The sequence below is a fragment of the Notolabrus celidotus genome, chromosome 2, assembly GCF_009762535.1.
Source record: "Notolabrus celidotus isolate fNotCel1 chromosome 2, fNotCel1.pri, whole genome shotgun sequence".
Taxonomy (NCBI): domain Eukaryota; kingdom Metazoa; phylum Chordata; class Actinopteri; order Labriformes; family Labridae; genus Notolabrus; species Notolabrus celidotus.
In genome coordinates, this window is record NC_048273.1 from 28,019,063 (window position 1) to 28,039,629 (window position 20,567).

Sequence of the window (20,567 nt, forward strand, 5' to 3'; positions counted from 1 at the left end):
GTTTCACTTTATTGTAGGTTTTTGTGTATTGCATTCATGTGGTATCTTCTATTTTGTTTATGTGTACGGCTGCTGATTGTCAGTCAGAACTATTGTTGACTGTGTTGCTGCCTGTCTTGGCCAGGAAACCCTTTAAAATGAGGTTGCAAAAGTAGCCTTTTTTTGTGATCATTTTTTTACTATTATTAATTTTTTTTCACAACAAAGAAATCCAAAACCAAAATGTAGTTTACACAAACAGCAAAAAAGAAAAGTACAGGAGAGAGGGATCATGTCCGTTGCTGATGTCAGATGGGTGATAAGAAAATAGAGGCCAAAACAAACCCTTTCAAATGAGGTTGCAAAAGTAGCCTTTTTGTGTGCAGCCAATGCACACTGCTTCTTAGTGGCTGCATTATTGTTAGCAGAATTGTACAATATTTTCTTGTAAAGCTCCTGTTAAGACTTTTGGCTGGTTACTAAATAAATTGAAACTAAAACTGATGTCTCTTTATACCCAGCAAAAGTGAACAAGAATATCCACATAAAGATTGACTTTTTCTCTGTTGGTGTTTTAAATATCTGCAACCTTTGGCAGAGGGTAGATGTCAGTCGAAACACCTTTTATTATATTTCCACAGCACAGAGTTTCAATAAGTGATACATATGAGTGATCAAATTATTAGAATGTTTTTTTTATTAAAGGACTTGGCACACACATGTACAAGACCAAACAGAAAAGAAGTAAGACGCACTGATTAGTTCACAGGGGGCGCCAGAATCAACACAAACTTAAAGTTCATCATCGGAGCTTCAAGTACTTTGAACAGTATTTTAACTATGGTGGTTAATGTTTGGTGGGTTTCTCTGTACCAGTCATTTGTGCAGCTTGGTTATTAAAGAGGTATAAAGTATCACTTTCTTTTACAAGTATTCTTTTGAAGTTAGAAAATGTAGGTATTGTTGAATCCTACTGACATCTATTTACACAAGTTGCTGCTCTATCCACACATAGGCAGGCAGTGGTTGTAGGTGTGTGTGTGTGTGTGTGTGTGTGTGTGTGTGTGTGTGTGTGTGTGTGTGTGTGTGTGTGTGTGTGTGTGTGTGTGTGTGTGTGTGTGTGTGTGTGTGTGTGTGCGTGCGTGCGTGCGTGCGTGTGTGTGTGTGTGTATGTGCTCTACATTAATCTTGCAGCATGTTATTTCTTCTCTCCTCCTTCCTCCACCCCTCAGGACCACCTCTGCCAACACCTCCACCCCTTTCCCACCCTTCCTCCCTCCTCTTTTTTTCTCTGTCTTTCTGTGCCGAGGTTAGATGAGACACAGGGTCAGTAGCACTCACAGAAACAGAAACAGGAAGGACAGGAGGTGAAAGCAGCTGCATGGAAGGTGAGAGGCAACCACCACATGAGGATTTACTCACCCTTTTTCTGACTCATCCTTCTGTTTTTGTCTTGTTTGCTCACATCTCTTACTTTTTCTTAGCTCTTTCTCTCTCTAAAGCAGTTAGCTTCTCTTTTTCTGTCCCTATTTTCATCTCTCATAATTCTATTGTTTCTCTCACATTACTTATCTTCTCTTTTATCTGCCACACCAAACCTCCCTCTTTTCTCACCCCCTCTTTTTCTGGTTTGCGTCTTGAAGGGGGGAACATGGGTCACATGTTTCTGCCTGGGATGTGTGAGAAAACGTGCGAACAACAGAAAGAAAGGAGTTTGTATGTGGTTGTGTAAATTGGTGTGTGAAAGGCCGGGTGGTGTTTTTCTGTTCCCAGAATTTTACACTCCTCACACATCTTTGGCAGCCAAAACAATGCAGGGGGAACAAGTGGGCTTGCTGACAATCAGGCAGCGCACGTGCATGCATTCAGCCCTTTACACATAGACCTGCAATGAGTATTCAGCCATGCAGTGCTGAAATCAGACAACTTTTTTCTGCTAGGCGGTATTTGAATGTACATGCCACATGTCCAGTTTGTGCATGTGTGTTTTTCTTTGCATGTGCAAGCAGAAGCTGAGCTGGAGAGCTGTCATCATGCTAAAATCAATAGAGTGTGAATTCATAAGTGTTGATTTCTTCCCTGAGTTGTTCTGCCTGCTCTGCAGACTGCAGCACCGCCATCGCCTGCCTGGCTTCACAATCTGTTGGTGTCAGGCAGGCTCTTTATCACCAGGATATGTGTGACCGTGTCGGGGAATAAATGCTGTGATTGCATGCATGTTTGTGCGTGCTTTCATACACAAGTACATGGTTGATGAACTGGGTTGCATTCAAGTGTGTCTGTCTATTTCTAGTTTGGCTGTGTGAGTAGAAAGTGTTAATTAATGAGCAGTGGGAAAGAGAGGTTTATTTATAATCCATGTTTGCGTTAGCGTGTGTTTATACCGGAGCTCAAACTTGCTTATATTGTACATTTGAATATTGCATGCATGTTTGATGTTTGTGTGTGTGTGAGTTGATTTTACCTGTCACAGTGAGTGATAGAGGATGTAATGTGACATGACAGTGTAAGTTTGAGTAAGCGATCTACTCCTCTATGACAAGGTGCAACACACCTGTCCCTCAATTCTCCTTCCTTTATACCTGCCAACCCTGATTTCAGGTCATACTCCACCTTTTGCTCTTCTCTTTTTGTTTTCAAGTACATTTTCAGACCAAACTTGTCAATTCGGAGAGTGTGAGCTGTGGCCGAGCTTCATGATGATCTAGGTACCAATCAGTTTGGTACTTGGGGTTGTGGGGGTTCAAATAAGCTACAACAGATAGTTAATGTTCAGACATTTTAGATAAAGCAGAGCGCGCAAAAATGAATAGGTCTAATCCTGGTACGTTTTCAAAAGAGGCTCACCAGGAAACGTGACTTTTAGACATGCAAAAGTCCAGGAGAGTGTTGCAATGGAAGACATTTTCCTCAGATATCCTGCTGTCTACTGGTCCTGTAGTTCAGGGGTTCCCAAACTTTTCAGCCCGCGACCCCCAAGATATAGGTGCTAAAGACTCACGACCCTCACTGTCCCTCAAAGTGATTTAATGTGGATTCATTTAGCTGGTCTGCAGAAAATTTGCCTACCTAAGCATGTGGCTGTGTTTCCTGCTCCTTTATGAATTAATCTTCTGCTACTGATGCTTTTGATAATTAACTGTTCACTAACCCTAAACTTAGGATTCACATTACATTACATTCTCTATTTTCAAGGTTTTATTTTCAAATGTAGCCTCTATTTTTGTCGATATTTTTTACCATATTGGGAAAATGTACTATCTTTAAATAACTTCTGGAATAAAATTCTGGAAGACTTCTCACGACCCCCCATTTTTGTCTCGCGACACCCCCAGGGGTTCCCGACCCACACTTTGGGAACCCCTGCTGTAGTTGAGCTCAGTCTGCAGCAACTCTAATGGTTGTGGTTGTGCCGGCAACCAGTTCGCCTACAGTTCACGCCATCCACCTCCGCTGGACACTTGTTGTCTTATATTAAGAAGTATTTTCTATCAAACCAGCACTCTACTGGGTTTATTTCATCAGTAGTATGCCCCTTTTTTCTTTCTTTCATACTTATGATCTGACGAGGAAGAAAAGCAGTCCAAAGCAGCACCGCCACCCGATCCGTGTTGCTATGTATCCCAGCATGTATCTTCTAAAATACTGTTCACAATAGAAAACCTCTCAGCATTTCCCATTGGATTATTGATCTAACCAGTATATTGGACATGGCCCACTTGTAAGATGGAAAAAAATGTATTAAATGTGAGTCTTCTCATTAAATTTTACAGTAATCCCGATGTGGTAGAGGAGAGCTTTCACCATGCTGTAACGTTATGAAATGCGACATAGTTTTACAAGTTGAGCCAGTGACCAAGCTGCCATTTTAGACGACTTGGGAATAGTAGAGGGCTGCTTTTCCCCTCTTTTCCATGACCTACATTTTGTTTTCCATCTCTCTTCCTGCCTTGCTGTGTATTCCCACCCGTCTCCAACTGTCCCTACCACCGTCCTCTTCAACGCCTTTAACATCTGCTACTGTTAATACAGGAAGAGCCAGATAGCCCACACGCTAATTAGCGGTGCGGTTACTTTCCCACCGTCATTAACTTCCATGAGCGGAAGTAGCTATAATGCTAACATAGCTTTAGCTAGAAGGAGGTGGATGTGTGGTCGAATGAATAATAGATGGTGTGTCACTTCCTATATCGCTAATGAAAGCAGGCAGCTGTTCCTCATGCTCGAGTGCCACTACAGTGTGTGAGGAGAGGAAGATGCTTCCATGTTGTGTGGAGGGATGAAGAGATAGAGGGATGAACTGATAAGACAGTCGCGGGGGTGAAAGGTTTATCTGTCCATTGACGGATGAAACTGAGGCAGGAGAGGGTCGGTGAAGCTGAGGTCTTGTCCACAGTGGGGCAGATAAAGTTGAAACTGTGATGTCTTTCTTTACATCACTTCAAACCATTTTGCTACCAACAAAACACCCTCCAAAGCAGTCAAAATGTCACTGTTTAATTTGAGAATTTATTTCTGCATAACAGTGATGTTAAGAAGTCTGTCATGACTGAGGGTAACAAATTGTATTATGGTGATTTGTTGAAGGGACTTGATGCATCAGGCCCTCCTCATAAATCACAGTCGGATTATTTTTTATTTACTTTACTCATAGTCAGCTGACAAAAGAGGTATATGTTGTGTCATTGGAAATCCCTTGATTGTGTGTTCAGTTGAGTTGTGTTGAAATACTGTAGAGAATAAGCTATTGTCTGCCATTGTCATCACACAAGTCTATTCTCTTCCTCCCAGCCATTTCATTTTCATTTCAATGAACATGAAATCTAACTGTTGTAAATGGAAGAACATGAATTCAAAGCATAGAAGCGACTGTTGACATAACTTGCTATGGTTCTTGATTGTAGTTGAGATTTTGAAGGAGGATTTTGTCACTGTTAAAATGAAAAACTTTGATTGGTTCATAATATGTCTTTAAGAATAACAATGAAGATGACGAGGAGGAGTACAGAGGACTGATAGAGAGCTTCATCGCGTGGTGCGACAGCAATCATCTGAAGCTCAACATCAGCAAGACTAAGGAGCTGGTGGTGAACTACCGGAGGAACAGGAGGCCCCCAGCCCCAGTCCTCATCCAGGGGGAGGAAGTGGAGAGGGTGGACTCATACAAGTACCTTGGGGTCCAAATAAACAATAAACTGGACTGGTCCACCAACACTGATGCCATCTACAGGAAGGGACAGAGCAGACTATTCTTCCTGAGGAGACTCAGGTCCTTCAGTGTCTGCAGCAGGCTCCTGAAGACCTTCTATCAGTCTGTGGTGGCCAGTGCTCTCTTCTTTGCTGTGGCGTGCTGGGGTGGAGGTATCAAGACGGGTGAGGCCAGCAAGCTCAACAAGCTGGTTAAGAAGGCCCGCTCTGTGGTTGGCCTAGAACTGGACAGTCTGGAGTCAGTGGCTGAGAGGAGGTTGATGGACAAACTGCGAGCCATCCTGGACAACCCCTCTCACCCTCTCCATGATGAGCTGTGGCTGATGGGGAGCTCGTTCAGTCAGCGCATCATTCCACCACGGTGCAAGACTGAACGCTTCAGGCGCTCCTTTGTGCCCACTGCCATCAGACTGTTGAACAGTAATGGAGGCCACAGACTGCACCATGCTGACCACTGACACCCCCCCCCCCCCCCCCCCCCCCCCCCCCCTTGAACAGATCCATAACATCCCTGCTCGGTCTGTCACACTCCATCACTCCATCATCCCATCCTGAACTCTCTCTTGACTGCTGCTGGCATTATAATGTATAATATACTGTATTATATAATTATCTTGCTATATTATATTTTGTTAAATTACATTACTATTCTAAGTACAACTCATGGTCATATTACATACAAATATTCTTCTATTTATTGCTTAATTTGTCATTACCAACCATAATCACACCATGTCAACCTGTCACTACTGAAACATTTTTTAATACTGCCTGTAATTACTGCTATTTAATTTAAACTCCATTTGTAACATTGTATATATCTAAATTGTATTCTAGCTTTATTATCTATTTTATTTTACTTATTTTATTTTATTTTATTTATTTTAATGTTATTTTGTTTTTATTTTTTTGTTTTATTTTTTATTTTTTATTTTTTATTTTTATTTTTTTATTTTTTATTTTTTTTTTATTTTTATTTTTTTTTACTTATCTTTTTATTTTATTTTTTCTTATCTTATTTTGTACTTATTGTACTTATTTTGTACTTATTGAAACTTCTTTCTTGATTGTACTTATGTCTGGGTTGCTGTAACAACTGAATTTCCCCCCCGGGGGATCAATAAAGTAATATCTTATCTTATCTTATCTTAATGTGATGTATTCAATGACCAAGATAGCTTTGCCAACAAGTTGTTCTTCGTCGTCTTCCCATGTCAGAAGTCAGCAGTCATGCTTTTATTGAACGTCACTCGCCCTTTTTAAAGGCTGATTTATACTTCAGCGTCTCCCCTACGCAGCAGGGGCTGACGCGGACATGAGCACCACATACTTGTGCGTTGATGTGTCCGTGACACACAGCAATTCTCCGCCAAAACGCTTGAGGGCAGTGTGGTCTCTCTGATAGCCGGTCGCCTGCTTCTGGCCACGCTACGATCTCTGTTTACTTTTCCTCAGCGATTCAGAGCGTGTTATGTTAATCTACAGCTGATACATGTTGCTGTTTATCATACAGACATGATTACATGAAGAATAGAGAGGAGGAGATGAAATACACGGCCGATGTGCAGCCGATGCCTGGGATCCCGAAAGTGATATAAATGCGGGAAACACAATGCCGCAGAGTGGACCAATCACAGGGCTTGCAGTCCGCGTCTACGCGTAGTTACATTTTGGAGGAGGTGCACGTCATCTACATGCGTAGGCCTCTGCCTAGCGCTCTGCTATGTGGACCCCGGGCGTAGGCTTCGCCGTCGACACAACGCAGAAGTATAAATCAGGCTTAAGCCATTACTTAATGTCCAAGAATAGGGGTTAATGTGTTCCAAACTGAACATGATTAAGACTCTGTTTATACCTTTAGGTGTTTGTATTTTATCTCAAATGTTGACACATTTGTCATTTACAGTCTGCACAAGTTTGGTCTCCATGTAAATGATAGGACAGATTTACATCACACAGCTGACCCTCAGATTTACAGCTTTGCAAATTGTTGTTGCTTGAGTATGAATTAAACCTCTGTAGATTAAACGTCCAGCATGCAAAAAGCATTATCTCATTGTGCATTCTCTACTCTTAAATGAACAGTAACTTGATAATTACTTGTTACGTCCCCTCAGATTTGTAACCCTTGAATACAGCATAACAATTGTTTAAGCTTTCATTCCTCAGAATGATGTCAGAGAAAAATGTCTGATTTTGATGAATTGCTGCTGCTGCATGCTCCCAAACCTGCTGCAAGAGAAATCTCTGAAGTTCAACATTCTCCATTTATATGCAGCTAATCTCATCATCAGGCAGAGTACCTATCACATTCTGAAAGGCAACACTACACAAGTATTTGGCAGCAGCGAGAGCATCTTCCCAAGTTGTACAGCAGAGCGATACTGGAGGTCACTTGCCAGATGCATCCCGTACATTCACAGGAGTCCCTTGTCTCTGTGTTGTTTGATGTTCTTACAACTAATTTCCTCATGCAGAGGCAAATGATACTCTCAACTGAACAATGTAAAGAGAGACTTTAAAGCCATCCCTTTGTGCCTGTTGGTGTCTTTGTGTTTTTGGAATAAGCACAAGTCTCTATTGTTTGCTCTAAGCTCAGACATAATTTCCATTTAGCAGTCAGACACAGGGCACACTGTATTGTTTAAAGTAAGCTAAGGGAAAGCAGTTATAGTATTTTTTTAGACACAGATGGTTTGTTTTTGTCTCTTTTGGGCTTTACAACCACTGATTAACAGCCGAAAACTGAGGGGAACAAGCTTTTAAGCCTATTTATGTCCAGATTTTTCCCTTTTGTACTTTTAAGACAACATCTGCTCATTAAAAACATTAAAATTCATGCTGCTCTTCAGTTCTTTAATAAAGTATCCAGTGCAACTAATAATCTTTGTTTGCAGTTTCTGACAGATGAAGCAGCTTGTACTGGCCTATAATGAAACAGTAGCTTACTCACTTTAGCTCTTTTGAATCTTTTTTTCTTGTTTAATGAAGCCAGAGGCTCTCTCCTCTCTCCATGTTTCTCTCTGTTCGGTTGAGAGCCAGATGTTGTTTAGCACAGAGGGAACAATCTGGCCCCTTGTGAATTCAGACATTGTCATACTGGACCAGACTGGATCATTCTGGATTAGGAGTTAAAGGAGACTGCATGATCTGTAATCTACCAGACAGAAGTGGAGTGAGGATTGAAGGCAAATTGGCCCAGAAGATGTGTCCTGGTAGAACAGTATTGTTCTAATGTACTATTCATAGACAGAGATAATCTTAGACTGGAGTTGATTGTTCTCAAATGGCTCTTGTAGAGTGGAGGGATTGATCTGTTCCTGCAGAGCACATGCTGAGCTCTGAAATCACAGATAAACGTCTCCTTCTTCAGGCTTCCAGCATCCTTTATTCGATCTGGAGCTACAGTCAGAAACATTCCAGTTCCCAGTTGTCTTGTCAGTGATTTTCCTCGCTCGCTGCTATGGAGCATCTCAAGTAATATATCATTATGCAAAAAGTGTCATCCACACCTGCAACTTACATGGCCAAACATCAGCTGCATCCCTCACACACACACAGAGATCTCAGGGAATATCTCTGTAAACGCAGATTAAAACAAATATAAGATACATATCAAAACTGAACTTCCTTGAAAGATGAATATTAGGATGTTAATCAGCATAAGAACTAACTTTAATGACAGAAACCGTATTTGAAAGATATGTATTTGAAGTTATTTTTATTTTATAGTTTGGCCTCTGTTCCATCTGTTTGAATGGAGAAGGCGGGTTTATGACTTATACTGCGGCCAATCTGTAGGGGGAGCTCTAAATGTTCTGGCTTCAAAGTCAGTAAACAGTTATTACGCCCATTTTAATATACAGTTTATGCTGTAAAGGTATTAAAATACACTAGAACAGATTTCACTTTGTGTTATTTGCTCTTGAACAAGTAAATGCAGACTGATGACACCAAAATGTATCCTGCTGATTAGTCGAACCTACTGATATGCCGTCCTTTCTCCTATTGTCTGGGATCAATCAAAGCAAGGGAACTAAATGAAAATAAAAAAAGGAAAAGCAAAATCCAAAACCATACAGAAAAGTCATCCACTTCACAGCAGCACTGTTAAAGGCAGACGTTTATTTCTTCAGACAGCTACATGTACACTGTTGTGGTCCTGATTGGCTTGTAACTTCTTATTCGAATGAGGTAAACCCCGCTTAGTGAAAGCTTTTAAATCCTGCAAACATGCCTGATTGAATTAATTTCCCTGCTGAGGCCAGCCAAAAAATCCAAGTGAAGGTGATGCAATGCTTGAAGAAAGAAACTGCCCTTTGATTAAACTGCTGGATTTTCTTTTAGATCTGGTAACTTTTAATTGAAAAGTAGCTTTAAATGTTAAAAGTTATATGATTAAAACACTCATTAGGTTGCAAAGGTTGCTGATGTTTCATTCCTTAAAGATTTTCCAGCTTTCAATACTCTGCATCTGTATTTATCTTTGTCCGTGTGAGTCTGCACCTGTGCTCTCGCTCTAATTTGTTTGCGTCTATCTTGGGCTTAGAGTTGGCAAATTAAGCTGGACAGTTCTGCCGCCTTTCTCAGGGGGAAACAGAGATAGCAGTCCCCATGTCTGGGCAGTGATAAGGACTTGGGACCTCTGTTATTGTTGCTGTCCTGCCTGTTTTGCTCTCTCTTGCAGCTTTCCCCTCCTGCTTTCACATAACTGATGAGGATTCATGTTTTTAGAGCTGCTGCTGCAGCCTGAGCATAGTACAGGACGTTAGTGTGTACAAGAAATGTCTAATGCATTCGAGCAATGTTTTTTTTTTTTCTTATAAAAAGACAGAGAACAAGACAGAAAGTGACAGAAGGAGGGCTGGAAGAGAGGGAAACATAACGGCAAAGCAGCCCTGCATGTCTGAGATATGAGTTTGTACAGCTGCCACTCCCATCTCTGCGTCCTTTTCACTTTCTCACCCACTTTCTCTCGCCCACCTCCTGTCCCCTGCTCGCGCTCTCCAATCTTATTTCCTGTTGGCCGGCCTTCCTTCTAAGCCTGCTTTGTGTCATATTAACAGACTAATTCAATCTCCACTACACAGGCACTCCAATGTAATGACCCATGACATTCAATTAAAGCTTTTTCTCCTTAGTTTGCTCAGCAGTGATTTTCTGTACATCTCTGTTCACGTGGTGTGTATGGGTGTGTATGTGTGACCTTCTGAGCACGTGAAGTTTCAAAAGCATGGCAGTTACTATAACTTTAATTTATATCACCATGTCCTGTATTTGCGACATATGTCCCTCTTTAAAATGAGTCCATTAAGTAAAAGAAGAAACATATAAATGTTTTTGCTCTCCGTAGTGGAGACCTGTAAGCTCTGAATGCCTCAAGCCCAATACTTTTCTTTCTTTACAGAAAAAATCCACCACTGCAGCTACAAAGTATAAAGGTCCAGGTACCTCTCTAGCAGCACTTTGGTGCATGTTGGCACCAAGCGGCAACTTCCGGTCTCGAAATTTGAAGCCCATGTGGAAGTGTTTTAAACTGCAATTCATCGAGCATCCGCTTGAGGCTGTCTGAAACACCGGAAACCACTTACACACCAATTCAAAAAAGACAATTTTTGAGGTATAAATAAACATGTTTACAGCCTGGTTCAAAAAACGGTTGGGTCTATGTAGCTGATTTCTCTATCAGCTCTATCGACACACTGTACGGGGGATGATTTTTTCTCAAACGCGATGGTTCAGAAGATATTCAGAATATGAGTTTTGCCCAAATAAGGACATGACTGACTTGACTGACAGGCAGGAACACACCATCTTTTTACCTCACACTACGTCTGGTTGAGTTCAGCATTACCAATATGGCTCCCGTTGACGATTGGCTTCAAAACAGCACTCAGGCACAGATAGGTGACGTCACGGATACTACGTCCATTATTTATACAATCTATGGTTGGCACCCATAGTTACGATGGCTTCAATAAAAATGCAATACCCAGTTGAATTTCCCAAAAATAGTTGGTAAAAATTACAATAACAAGGCCTTGAAAAAAAAGAGCTTAATATTGGCTATTTGTTGCTCAAGGGAACCAAAGTAAGTCCCCATCCAAAAACGTTAAAGAGATGACTTCAGTGTCAAGATTTTGGCCAATGACTGAGCTGCCATATTTGACTCGTTATGCGTGAGAGCAGGCTGGTGTTGTAGATACTTAAAAGGTTTTGAACGTGCATTTTCTACTGTTTGACTCTAATGTTTTCCTGACATCTTCCTGTGAAACACTAAGTGCGGTTGGTTCCTTTGGTCTCTGCTCCCAAATAACCTAAAATATTACTCTAGCGGTTCCCCCCTGATGACATATATAAACACCTGGCTGTCAACACAAGCCTATTTAATGCACTCCCATTATTTTGTCTTCCGGGCTCCACATTACTAATGTCGTCACCTCTCCGCCTGCTGCCACGCTTATTGCATTGTTGGTGACAGACAGCCGTGTGTCCTTTAAAGGGTTATGTACATGTGTGAGACTCTGAATATGTTTCCTGTTCAAACACAGTGAGTCAAAGCAGGCAACATATGAAGCTTCGCAGTGTAAGCAATTTAAGTGCACACACACAAACAAACAGTGACAAAGAGAGTGGCTTAATTAGACTTGACATCGAGCAAACACTGTTTTGGACACAGAGTCGTGGCTTCCTTTTAGCCTTGTGTAGCCTGTAGCGAATTACATCAAGCTGGATTAACACAGCTGTTATGAGCTTTAGGCTTATAGATGTTATGTCTGTTCGACAGCATGGATCCCACATTTACAAAGTCATCCATTACCTTACCTGGATCATCTATCAGTTATGATGCTGCAATGCCAATGTTGGTGTAAGTTTATAGGCTTATGTTATTTATGCTAAGCATCCTTATTACTCTGCCGGGGCTCAGCAAGTTCAACATAATATGATGGTTACTCTGAGGCCTTCGTTAGCAGCAAGAGGATTAAGAGCGGATTTAATTAAAAAAGAACATTTTAAAGGAAAGTCTTTACAACTGCTCTGTAGGGAAGGTCAGGTCCTCCTTCTCATTAGGGACATTCCTCACAGTTCTGTAGAGTCACTGATTGCTGAAACATTTTCACAGCAGCTTCTTTTCTGTCACTTCTGCCCCTCTTGTTTGTTTCATTCCTTATCACATGCTAAACTTCAACTTCTTTTCCCACTTTTTCTCCCCCACATATCTGTTTCTGATATTCTCTCCCCATCCTTTTATCCGACCTTCCATATTTCTGTCCCTTCTCCATTTTCTCCAACTCCTCTCTTTCAGTAATGATCTAATTAGGGAGGGTTTTGTTGCCTGCCCACTGTGTATAATTGCCGGAGGGGGTCTGCCTGTACTTCCCAATTACGAGCGGCATTCGTCTGCTCCCAAATCGGCTAATTAGGCCTTAAGGACAGCGAGCCGATCCTCGTCGCACTTAGCATCAGGAGGAGTCAGGAATGCCTGTGCTCTCCTCACTCCCGGGACATGCAGAAGCAGTGGATTGAAGAGTGGTTGCCATGGTAGCACTCACATGGTGTCAGATCCTGTGCAGAGGCTGTCAGTCAGCTGATGTGTCTCTCTCTCCCTCTCTCTCTCTCTCTGTGTGTGTGTGTGTTTGTGTGTATTTATATCTGTTCATCTGTAACAGAGACAACATTTTTTGCTCCCGGTCACCAATCCTTTCATTATTGTGGCTCAATCTATGAAGACAGTACAGCGGGCAAACACAGCTTGCCACTCTTCCTGTTTTGGTCCCTGGGTGGACTGTCTGTCATTTTGATTGATTACAATGCCAGCTCATGTAATGCTTGCCTTGCAATATGTCCCCACTCAGCACTGCACACACACAGATTACCCTCTGGACTACTGCATGCACTCACTCTCTATGAGCCAAAAACGGTTTTATAGCAGCACACAAACATCTATTTTCCTACAACAGTTTTACTATAACCAGTTTTAGGAGTTGGTCTTTCACATTCAATTGACTTTGAAAAAAGACAGACAGTGCAAGGACAATTGAAATGTAATCAGAAACTTTAAAATTGTTTTAATTGCTACAGAGAAAAGTTTCTGAAGTGGTTTTGTTGAGGTTAAAATGAGTTAGCCTATTTTTCAGTGTGACAGACTGGTTGGAGGAAGATACAGTTTAGAGGTGCGTGTTCCCATCCTTTGATATATCAAAGCAGTCATTTCAGATGGGAGAACTGTCTCTTTAGAGACTGCGTTTTCTTATTCCCACAAGACTTTTATCTCCTTCGAGTGTGAAAATGGTATCAAATAGAAAAGAAAAGAGACCGAGGAAACACCATGAAATAGCCTGTATCGTAGAATTATTGAGGCTATTTGCATTAAAACACAACATTAGTCGTGAAATCTACTGTAACTTGCCTCTTCAGGGCATAGAAGACTATATTATATGAGAGCATAAAGGAAAACACCCATCCCTCTTTGATATCTGTTCCAATACACCTACTACATATTTAAGAGAAATAATAACAGACCACTGTCACAGCCACATGTGGAAGCTGAACTTCAGTAAACCATAGCTTCAGGCACTAGCATCTCCTACATTGCAGATATGTTCTCCAGTGACACGGATTGGCATGGAAATAGCATGAACAGTGTTTGCCTATTTGTTAAATTGCCTTAGAGTTGACATTTGGCTATCAGGGCTTAAGTGTCCATTTAATATGGATTTGAAGTGTGCAGCTCACTCAAACCCGGGCGACCAGCTTCAGTTTTTTATTGGATATTTTATTGGAAAGCTTTACTTAAGCCTTTAAAAGTTTTTGACTCCCCTTGCTGAATTGTTTTCCATCTAACTCTCCTCTCGTCTTCAGTAAGCTTGTTGTAAAGCGAACAGGAAAGTGTCTTTTGTTTCTTGGCTTTAACAACTGGAACAAATAATGCAAAGTGTTACCAAATGGAAGGTGTTGTCCGGGGCTGTGTTGGCTTTAAATTGCTTCTTAAGGCTTGGCTCTGCAAGCAAATGAAATTAAGTTAATGGATAAAATGGCACTGCCTTTCCTGTCATTGTGCTATTAATTTAGCTGTGGCTTGGAGCAACTTCACTTAATTTTCAGTCCTCAGTTGAGAAGCTGAGACTGCACAATAATGAACTGTATATTAACCTTTATTTTATACTTAAAGCTGCATATGAGCAGAATAAATTAAATGCTTTCCTCAGTTTGGTATAACTATTATCATTGCTGCCTCTATATATAGTTCACCATTAACTATCATAATGTGTTTTGTTGTCACCTTTATATGTTTCTGCATACACATTAGACATCAGGTTGTGTTACTCAGATACTGTTTCAAACTGCTTGGGCAATGTTTGCCACAAGTCAACTACATTTTTTGCTGGTTACTTCACCAAGACACATGTATGTTTTCACAAAACTCACTCAGATTTTTGTTTGTATTGTTTGAGTCTCAGAAAAAAAGCATTTTATGTCTGAAGGTGCACATGTTCTTATTCACAGGGAGCAGACACTGTTTTTCTTTCTTCCATTTGATTTCACAGATCTGTCAATCTCGCGTTCTGTTCAGCCAATGTGATGGTTAATATTTTAGCTTCTCTCACAGCTCTGTCATCTCTGTTTTATCAGGCTGCCAGCTCCCACTGTAGCAGACAAAGTCGATGACTGAGAACTCCGCCTCCCATTATGGACAAGAAAAGTGGTGAGTGTCAATAAGTCTCTGTTTAAACAAACAAACCCCTTGCTTCTAGTTTGATATGCTACAGGACAGATTTCTTTAAGAATTTTCTACTGCAGATACAACATTTTGGAATTCTGTTGAGCCTTGTTTGTTCATCAATACAGTAACTGATATGGGGATGGTCAAACTGATCTCCCCTTCCTGTGTGTGGCTTAAAGCAACACAGAGTTTGTTTCCTTTAGGTGATAACCGTCCTCTGCCTCATAAGTCGACAAGCAGCAAGAGCAGCATTTTGCATGCTGATTAGATTGTTTGGGCGCAGACACTGCATGATAATTACTTCCCAGTAAATGATATGGTTTTACATAATGAAGCACGATGTGTGGAGCATAGCACAGCCTGTCTGTACAAGTGTGTGAAAAGGGATTCCTGATGATAATCTGCAATCTGGCTATGTCATGTATGATTTGTCAAGGAAATGCATATGATTATAGATTGTCGTTCTTTAGTAATGTATCTATTATTACTGACATTATTGGAAACACAGTTCTCTAACTGACAGATTTTTATTTTCATTTCTATCAGCCAACGGCTTTCAGACCAAGGCCAGTGAGGGTGGTGTTCAGAGGAAGCAGCTGCCCTACTCAGTGGAAACTCCCTATGGCTTCCATCTGGACCTTGACTTCCTCAAGTATGTCGATGATATTGAAAAAGGCAATACCATCAAAAGGGTCCACATTCAGCGCAGGATTAAAGGCCCACCCAAATTCAGCACCCTGCCCAGAAATTTTAGCCTTCCTGGGCACGGGGTCCGTCCTGCCCCTAAGGAGAGTGCATGGTCTGGGACATCGACCCTGGGGCCCAGACCTAAATCACGGGTGACAGAGGTCCAACAGATCTTTGACTTCAGGGCGAGTGAAGGCGGGACGTCCAGCCAGAGCAGCAGGTTGACAGCCAGTCAGGGAAGTGGCTATGTTCCAGTAAAGCCCCGGGATGACGGAGCAGGAGGGGTTCGGGATGTTGATGAGAAAAATGTGGGCATTCAAAATCGTCCGAATCTGCTCCGAGCATCCAGCATGCCTATCACTCTTCAGCAGCGGAAAGGGTCAGATTCAAGCAGTCCAGACCGTATTGTGGGAACACCTGAGAGTGGCTCAACTGAGAACATGTTCCGTGCATCACCTGATATAACAGAAAGAAGGTGTGTCCCCCAGGAACGGACAGGACTTCACCAGCAGATCACTGTGGCACTGAAGCGAGTCAGAGAGCTGGAAGAGCAGGTCAAAACCATCCCAGAACTCAAGGCTCAGATCTGCTCTCTGAGGGAGGAGAGGGAGAAGCTCCTGATTCAGCTTCAAGCCCAGACCCAAGCCCAAGTTTCCGCAGCATCCTCTACAAAATTGACAAGTTCTGATTCCAGGACGCACACTAAGCCACAAGGACACAGGCCGTCAGAAGGACTCAGCTTAGCTCTGACAACTCAACACACTGGAGGTTTAGAAGCCTCAGACAAGGCTATAGCAAAGCCGGCAACAGGGGAAAAGATTCAGGGGGTAACAATGAAAGAGAAGGAGGCAAATCAGGAACCTGTTAAACGTTCCTCAGCACATGAAGATTTGGTTGGGTTGTCAGAGCAAGAATGGGAGAAACAAACACAATCAGAAAAACAAGACAAACAAAAAGACACACTGGAGAGTCCACTGAATCATGCAGCTCATCAAGAAGGTGATGCAGCAGTAGCAGAAATACTTCAGGACTCAGAGAGTACAAAGAAGTTGCGGGAGAAGCTAATGATTCTGGAGGCTAAGCTAAGTCATGCTAGCCAAGAACTTGAGAGAACTAATAGTCTTTTAATAGAACAGTTAGAGGAAAACAAGGTCAAAGAAGAGAAGATAATGCAACTGAGTGAGGGAGTGAGGGTGGAGGTTTGTACCCCAGAGTTAGAGTTAGAAAACAGACCAAGAAGAGAGAGTATCGATGCTGGGACAGAGACAGAGAAGGTGGTTGTTGCCAACCAAGAGACGGAGACTGAGTCACCCGGCACAGTAGATCAAGGAACAGACACAGATAGAATCTGTATTGAAGTGTGTGTACCATCACCCAGGACAGATCGAGAAACAGAGACTGCTGAAATTCAGGCTCAGGAGCAGGTTGCAGAGATGGAGACGGAATTAGCTGCTGTGAGTCCCCCGAGGCCGAGAGCCAACAGCATGGAACGGGGAACAGTGACTGAGAGGATCCCCACCCAGGATCAGATGACTGAGACGCCCATAGCAGAAAGAGTGAACCAAGTCACAGAAACAGAGGGGGAGACAGTCACAGACCATCCGCACAGACCCAGGGCTAGCAGTGTGGACCGGGGGACAGAGACAGAGAGAGTGGACACAGTGGACAGGGTGACAGAGACAGAGGTGGCACGTAGAGTGGACCAGCAGACTGGGACTGAGATGGACAGACGACCGGATAATAACCCAGGCAGAGGTGCAGAGGCAGCGAGCGATGTGAGGGAAAATGCAGGCAGTGAAAGAATAGAAGATGTAGATGCTGTGGTCAGTGAAAGAGAGGAAGAAGCTGATGAAAGAATTCAGAGAGAGGGAGGAGACAGTGTAAGTGTGAACGTTCAAGTTGTCGTAGAAAGTTCAATCACAGTTGCAGAAAGCAGAGCAGAGCTCACTGTAGTTTCAGAAATTGCAAGCCAGGATGAAAGCCATACAAGTCTGTCTGTTGCGGTAGGAGAAAGTACAGAATCAAAGACTGAAAAGGTTATGACTGTGAATGACTCAGAAATAAAAGATATTTTAGCCCCAAAGAGTGAAGCAAAATATATTGTTGAATCTCAGCAGATTGCTCCAGAGACTGTAGAAAAGAAACAAATCTTTGATGCAGAGATTGTGCATGCAGTAATCAAAGAAACTGTGGTCACTGACATGGCTGTGGTAGAAACGGAGATGGCAGTAGTTCCTGTTCGACCCCAGAGAGGTAGAAAGTCTTCAGCAGAGCAGGTACAGCCGCTACCTCCTCAACCTCAGGCTGCCCCTGTTCGGCCACGCAGGGGTTCCAGTGAAGCCCAAAAGTCCCAATCCCAGGCAAAAACTCAGCCTCAAGTGCAGGTACAGGATCAACCTCAGCCAGAGACCGAAACGCCTACACAGGTGTCTGAGCCAGAGGTAAAACAAGCCCCACCTTTGCCCCAGGTTGAAGTGAAACCCATAGCTAAAAAGCCTCCTGAGGAAAAACAAGCTCAATCTCAACCTAAGACTGAGACTAAAGGCCCATCACCAGGCCAGAGTGAAGTCCAAATCCGGCCAAAATCAATTCAAGCACAGTCCCAGTCTCAGACCGCTCTCACTCGACGAGACTCAAAAGAGCTTAAGAAGGGATCAAGTGTGACTCAACCTCTTAGCCATGTATCAGGAGAAGGCAAGACCCGCCCAATTCGCCAAGCATCAAGTGACACCCAACCTCAGTCTCAGGGTTCTCGCAGAAGTTCCAGTGAGATGCATCCCCCTGGCAAAGATGCCAGTGGGACACAAATCCTGCGCAAAGGCTCCAGTGAAACAATCCAGCGACGTGGTTCAAGTGATGTTAAAGCCTCACGGCGAGACTCTGGCGAGTCCCACCCACCACGTAGAGGTTCTAGTGAAACAGTCCAGCGTCGTGGTTCAAGTGAAGCCCAAGCCTCACGTAGGGACTCTGGCGAGGCCCAGCCAACCCGCAGAGGCTCAGGTGAAGCAGCCCAGCGACGTGGTTCAAGTGAAGCCCAAGCTGTGCGTAAAGACAGTGGTGAGTCCCAGACAAGCCGCAGAGGTTCCAGTGACTCACCGACATCCCCTGCAGCTTTGGGCCAAGTCGTAACCCGGTTAACAGGCCTTCTGGGGGAGCAATGGGCACAGCTGGGGAGCGGCTCTGGGACTCAACAGACGGCCAGCCAGCAGGAGAGTCCCAGCACACAGAAACAGACGGCAGGGAAAAGAGCAGAGCCTGCGAAAGGAGCAACAGCCAAGTTTGCAGGGAAAGCAGCCCCTGCAGCATCAACTGGGAAATCAGCAGGGAAGCCTGGTCCTTCCAAAATGAGCTCCATTCAAAGTCAGCTGGTCAGCTCGCTCAGCGTCCTCTCTGCCTTTTACTCACCGGGCCAAAAAGCTGCTGCCAGCAAACAGCAAGAACAAGGTAGGCCTGTGGTTCATTTAGGAACCTGTGGTTTATACTCTCCATAAGTGTTTATCTTTTTATCATATACCTGCTTACTAACTTCTAATCCAAACTGTGTGAGCTTAATCCATTCGTCTCTCATTTATTCAAAAAATCCTTTCCTTATTCCCCATGTCCTGTCTGATCTCAACAGAGATGTCTCGTAATTAATGTGTGCCTTAAAACTCATTAGTCCTGGATATAGTAAGTCCCTTTCTTACTACTCTCCCTGGAAGAAAAACCTCTGCAGAAGCATATCAAATATTGTGCGAATGGTTTGACAGATTTCTGTAGTGTCACTTTTTGAAAGAGCTTTATGGTTGTTCAAGGCAAGCGCACACCAGCATACTTTTCAGTTTATGTCAGACACACACCATTACCACCAATCTGACAAAAAGGGATGTTTCTACAGCAAACTGCTCTGCCTCAGACACTTTACTTTCTTTTCAGTTTTTTCAATTCCTAAAGAAAACGTTTGGGGGAATGTTCCTCTTTTGCGAAATATAACACCTCTCCCTCCTTAAGGTGCCAAATTATCTGATGCTTTATCAGATGTCAAATGACTCTGAGAGATACAAAATTCATAATGCAGTGCCATGTCTATCCACCTTTACCCTCCCAGTTATTCTTAGTGGTCTAGTTAAAAGGGAAATGTCCACCCTGCCTTTTAGTTCAAGGTAATGCTGTCCATGTTAGCTATATTTTCTCATGTTTATGTCCTTTAAACTTCCCTGCTGCAGCATGCTCTTCTGAAACTTTGATTACATTACATGACCATCTGAGGAGCTTGTCCTGTCCAAGCTACAATGTTCAGAGTAGAAAAATGACACCAATGCTAAATGCAAATAACTGCAGTTCCTCAAGTGTCCACTTGAGGCTTATATTAAAAGCCAACAGATCCCCATTGCAAACCATATAAAATGCCATGTTTTTTTGCACAGTCAAACGTGGTATAACATGCATATGTATTTTGTCTTTATGTAAAGGAGAGTATTCTTTTTTCATGATTCACATCAAGAAAAAAGTTGAAATTTTAAGAATAAATTTGAAATTTTCAAGAAAGAAGTTAAAAATCACTTTTGAGGCAAAATTAAATGCGTTTCAGCTGCTTAAGCATTTTGTATTTCCAATGTGCTTTACTATTGTGTTCTGATTTTAACAGAGCAGCCTTAAAAGACCTTGGTTAGTTTTTTTATATTTTATTTGTTATTTTTTATATTCGACATCAATGTGATGAAAAGAGTCAAACTAGTGTCTGGTGCTAACTTCAAATACAGGCATGGAGAATTTGACTGAAAGGTTGGTGTATTGTAGCTGTTTGCCAGGCAGCTAGGCTGAGGCCCCCACTCCTCCTCTGTGCCAGTTTCTAAGATTAGTTGGAACTTAGCTGGAGTCAGCATTTCCAACATGAATGATGATTTTGCCCCGACGTACCTCTGCTCGTTACACCATGCATATGAAGAGAAAAGGGTGTAAATATCCAACCTAGAAATGTCATTATGTA

The 20,567-nt window shown here is 42.6% G+C and overlaps 1 protein-coding gene across 1 annotated transcript in view; it reads left to right on the top strand.

Annotated features, from left to right (window-relative positions):
• kank4 (KN motif and ankyrin repeat domains 4) overlaps window positions 1-20,567 on the top strand; it is a 101,689-nt gene that overhangs the window by 58,724 nt on the left and 22,398 nt on the right. The window contains 2 exon segments of the mRNA XM_034673057.1: window positions 14,821-14,893; window positions 15,458-19,042. Of these exon segments, the coding sequence (XP_034528948.1) occupies window positions 14,878-14,893; window positions 15,458-19,042 (3,601 nt within the window). The 5' untranslated portion in view covers window positions 14,821-14,877.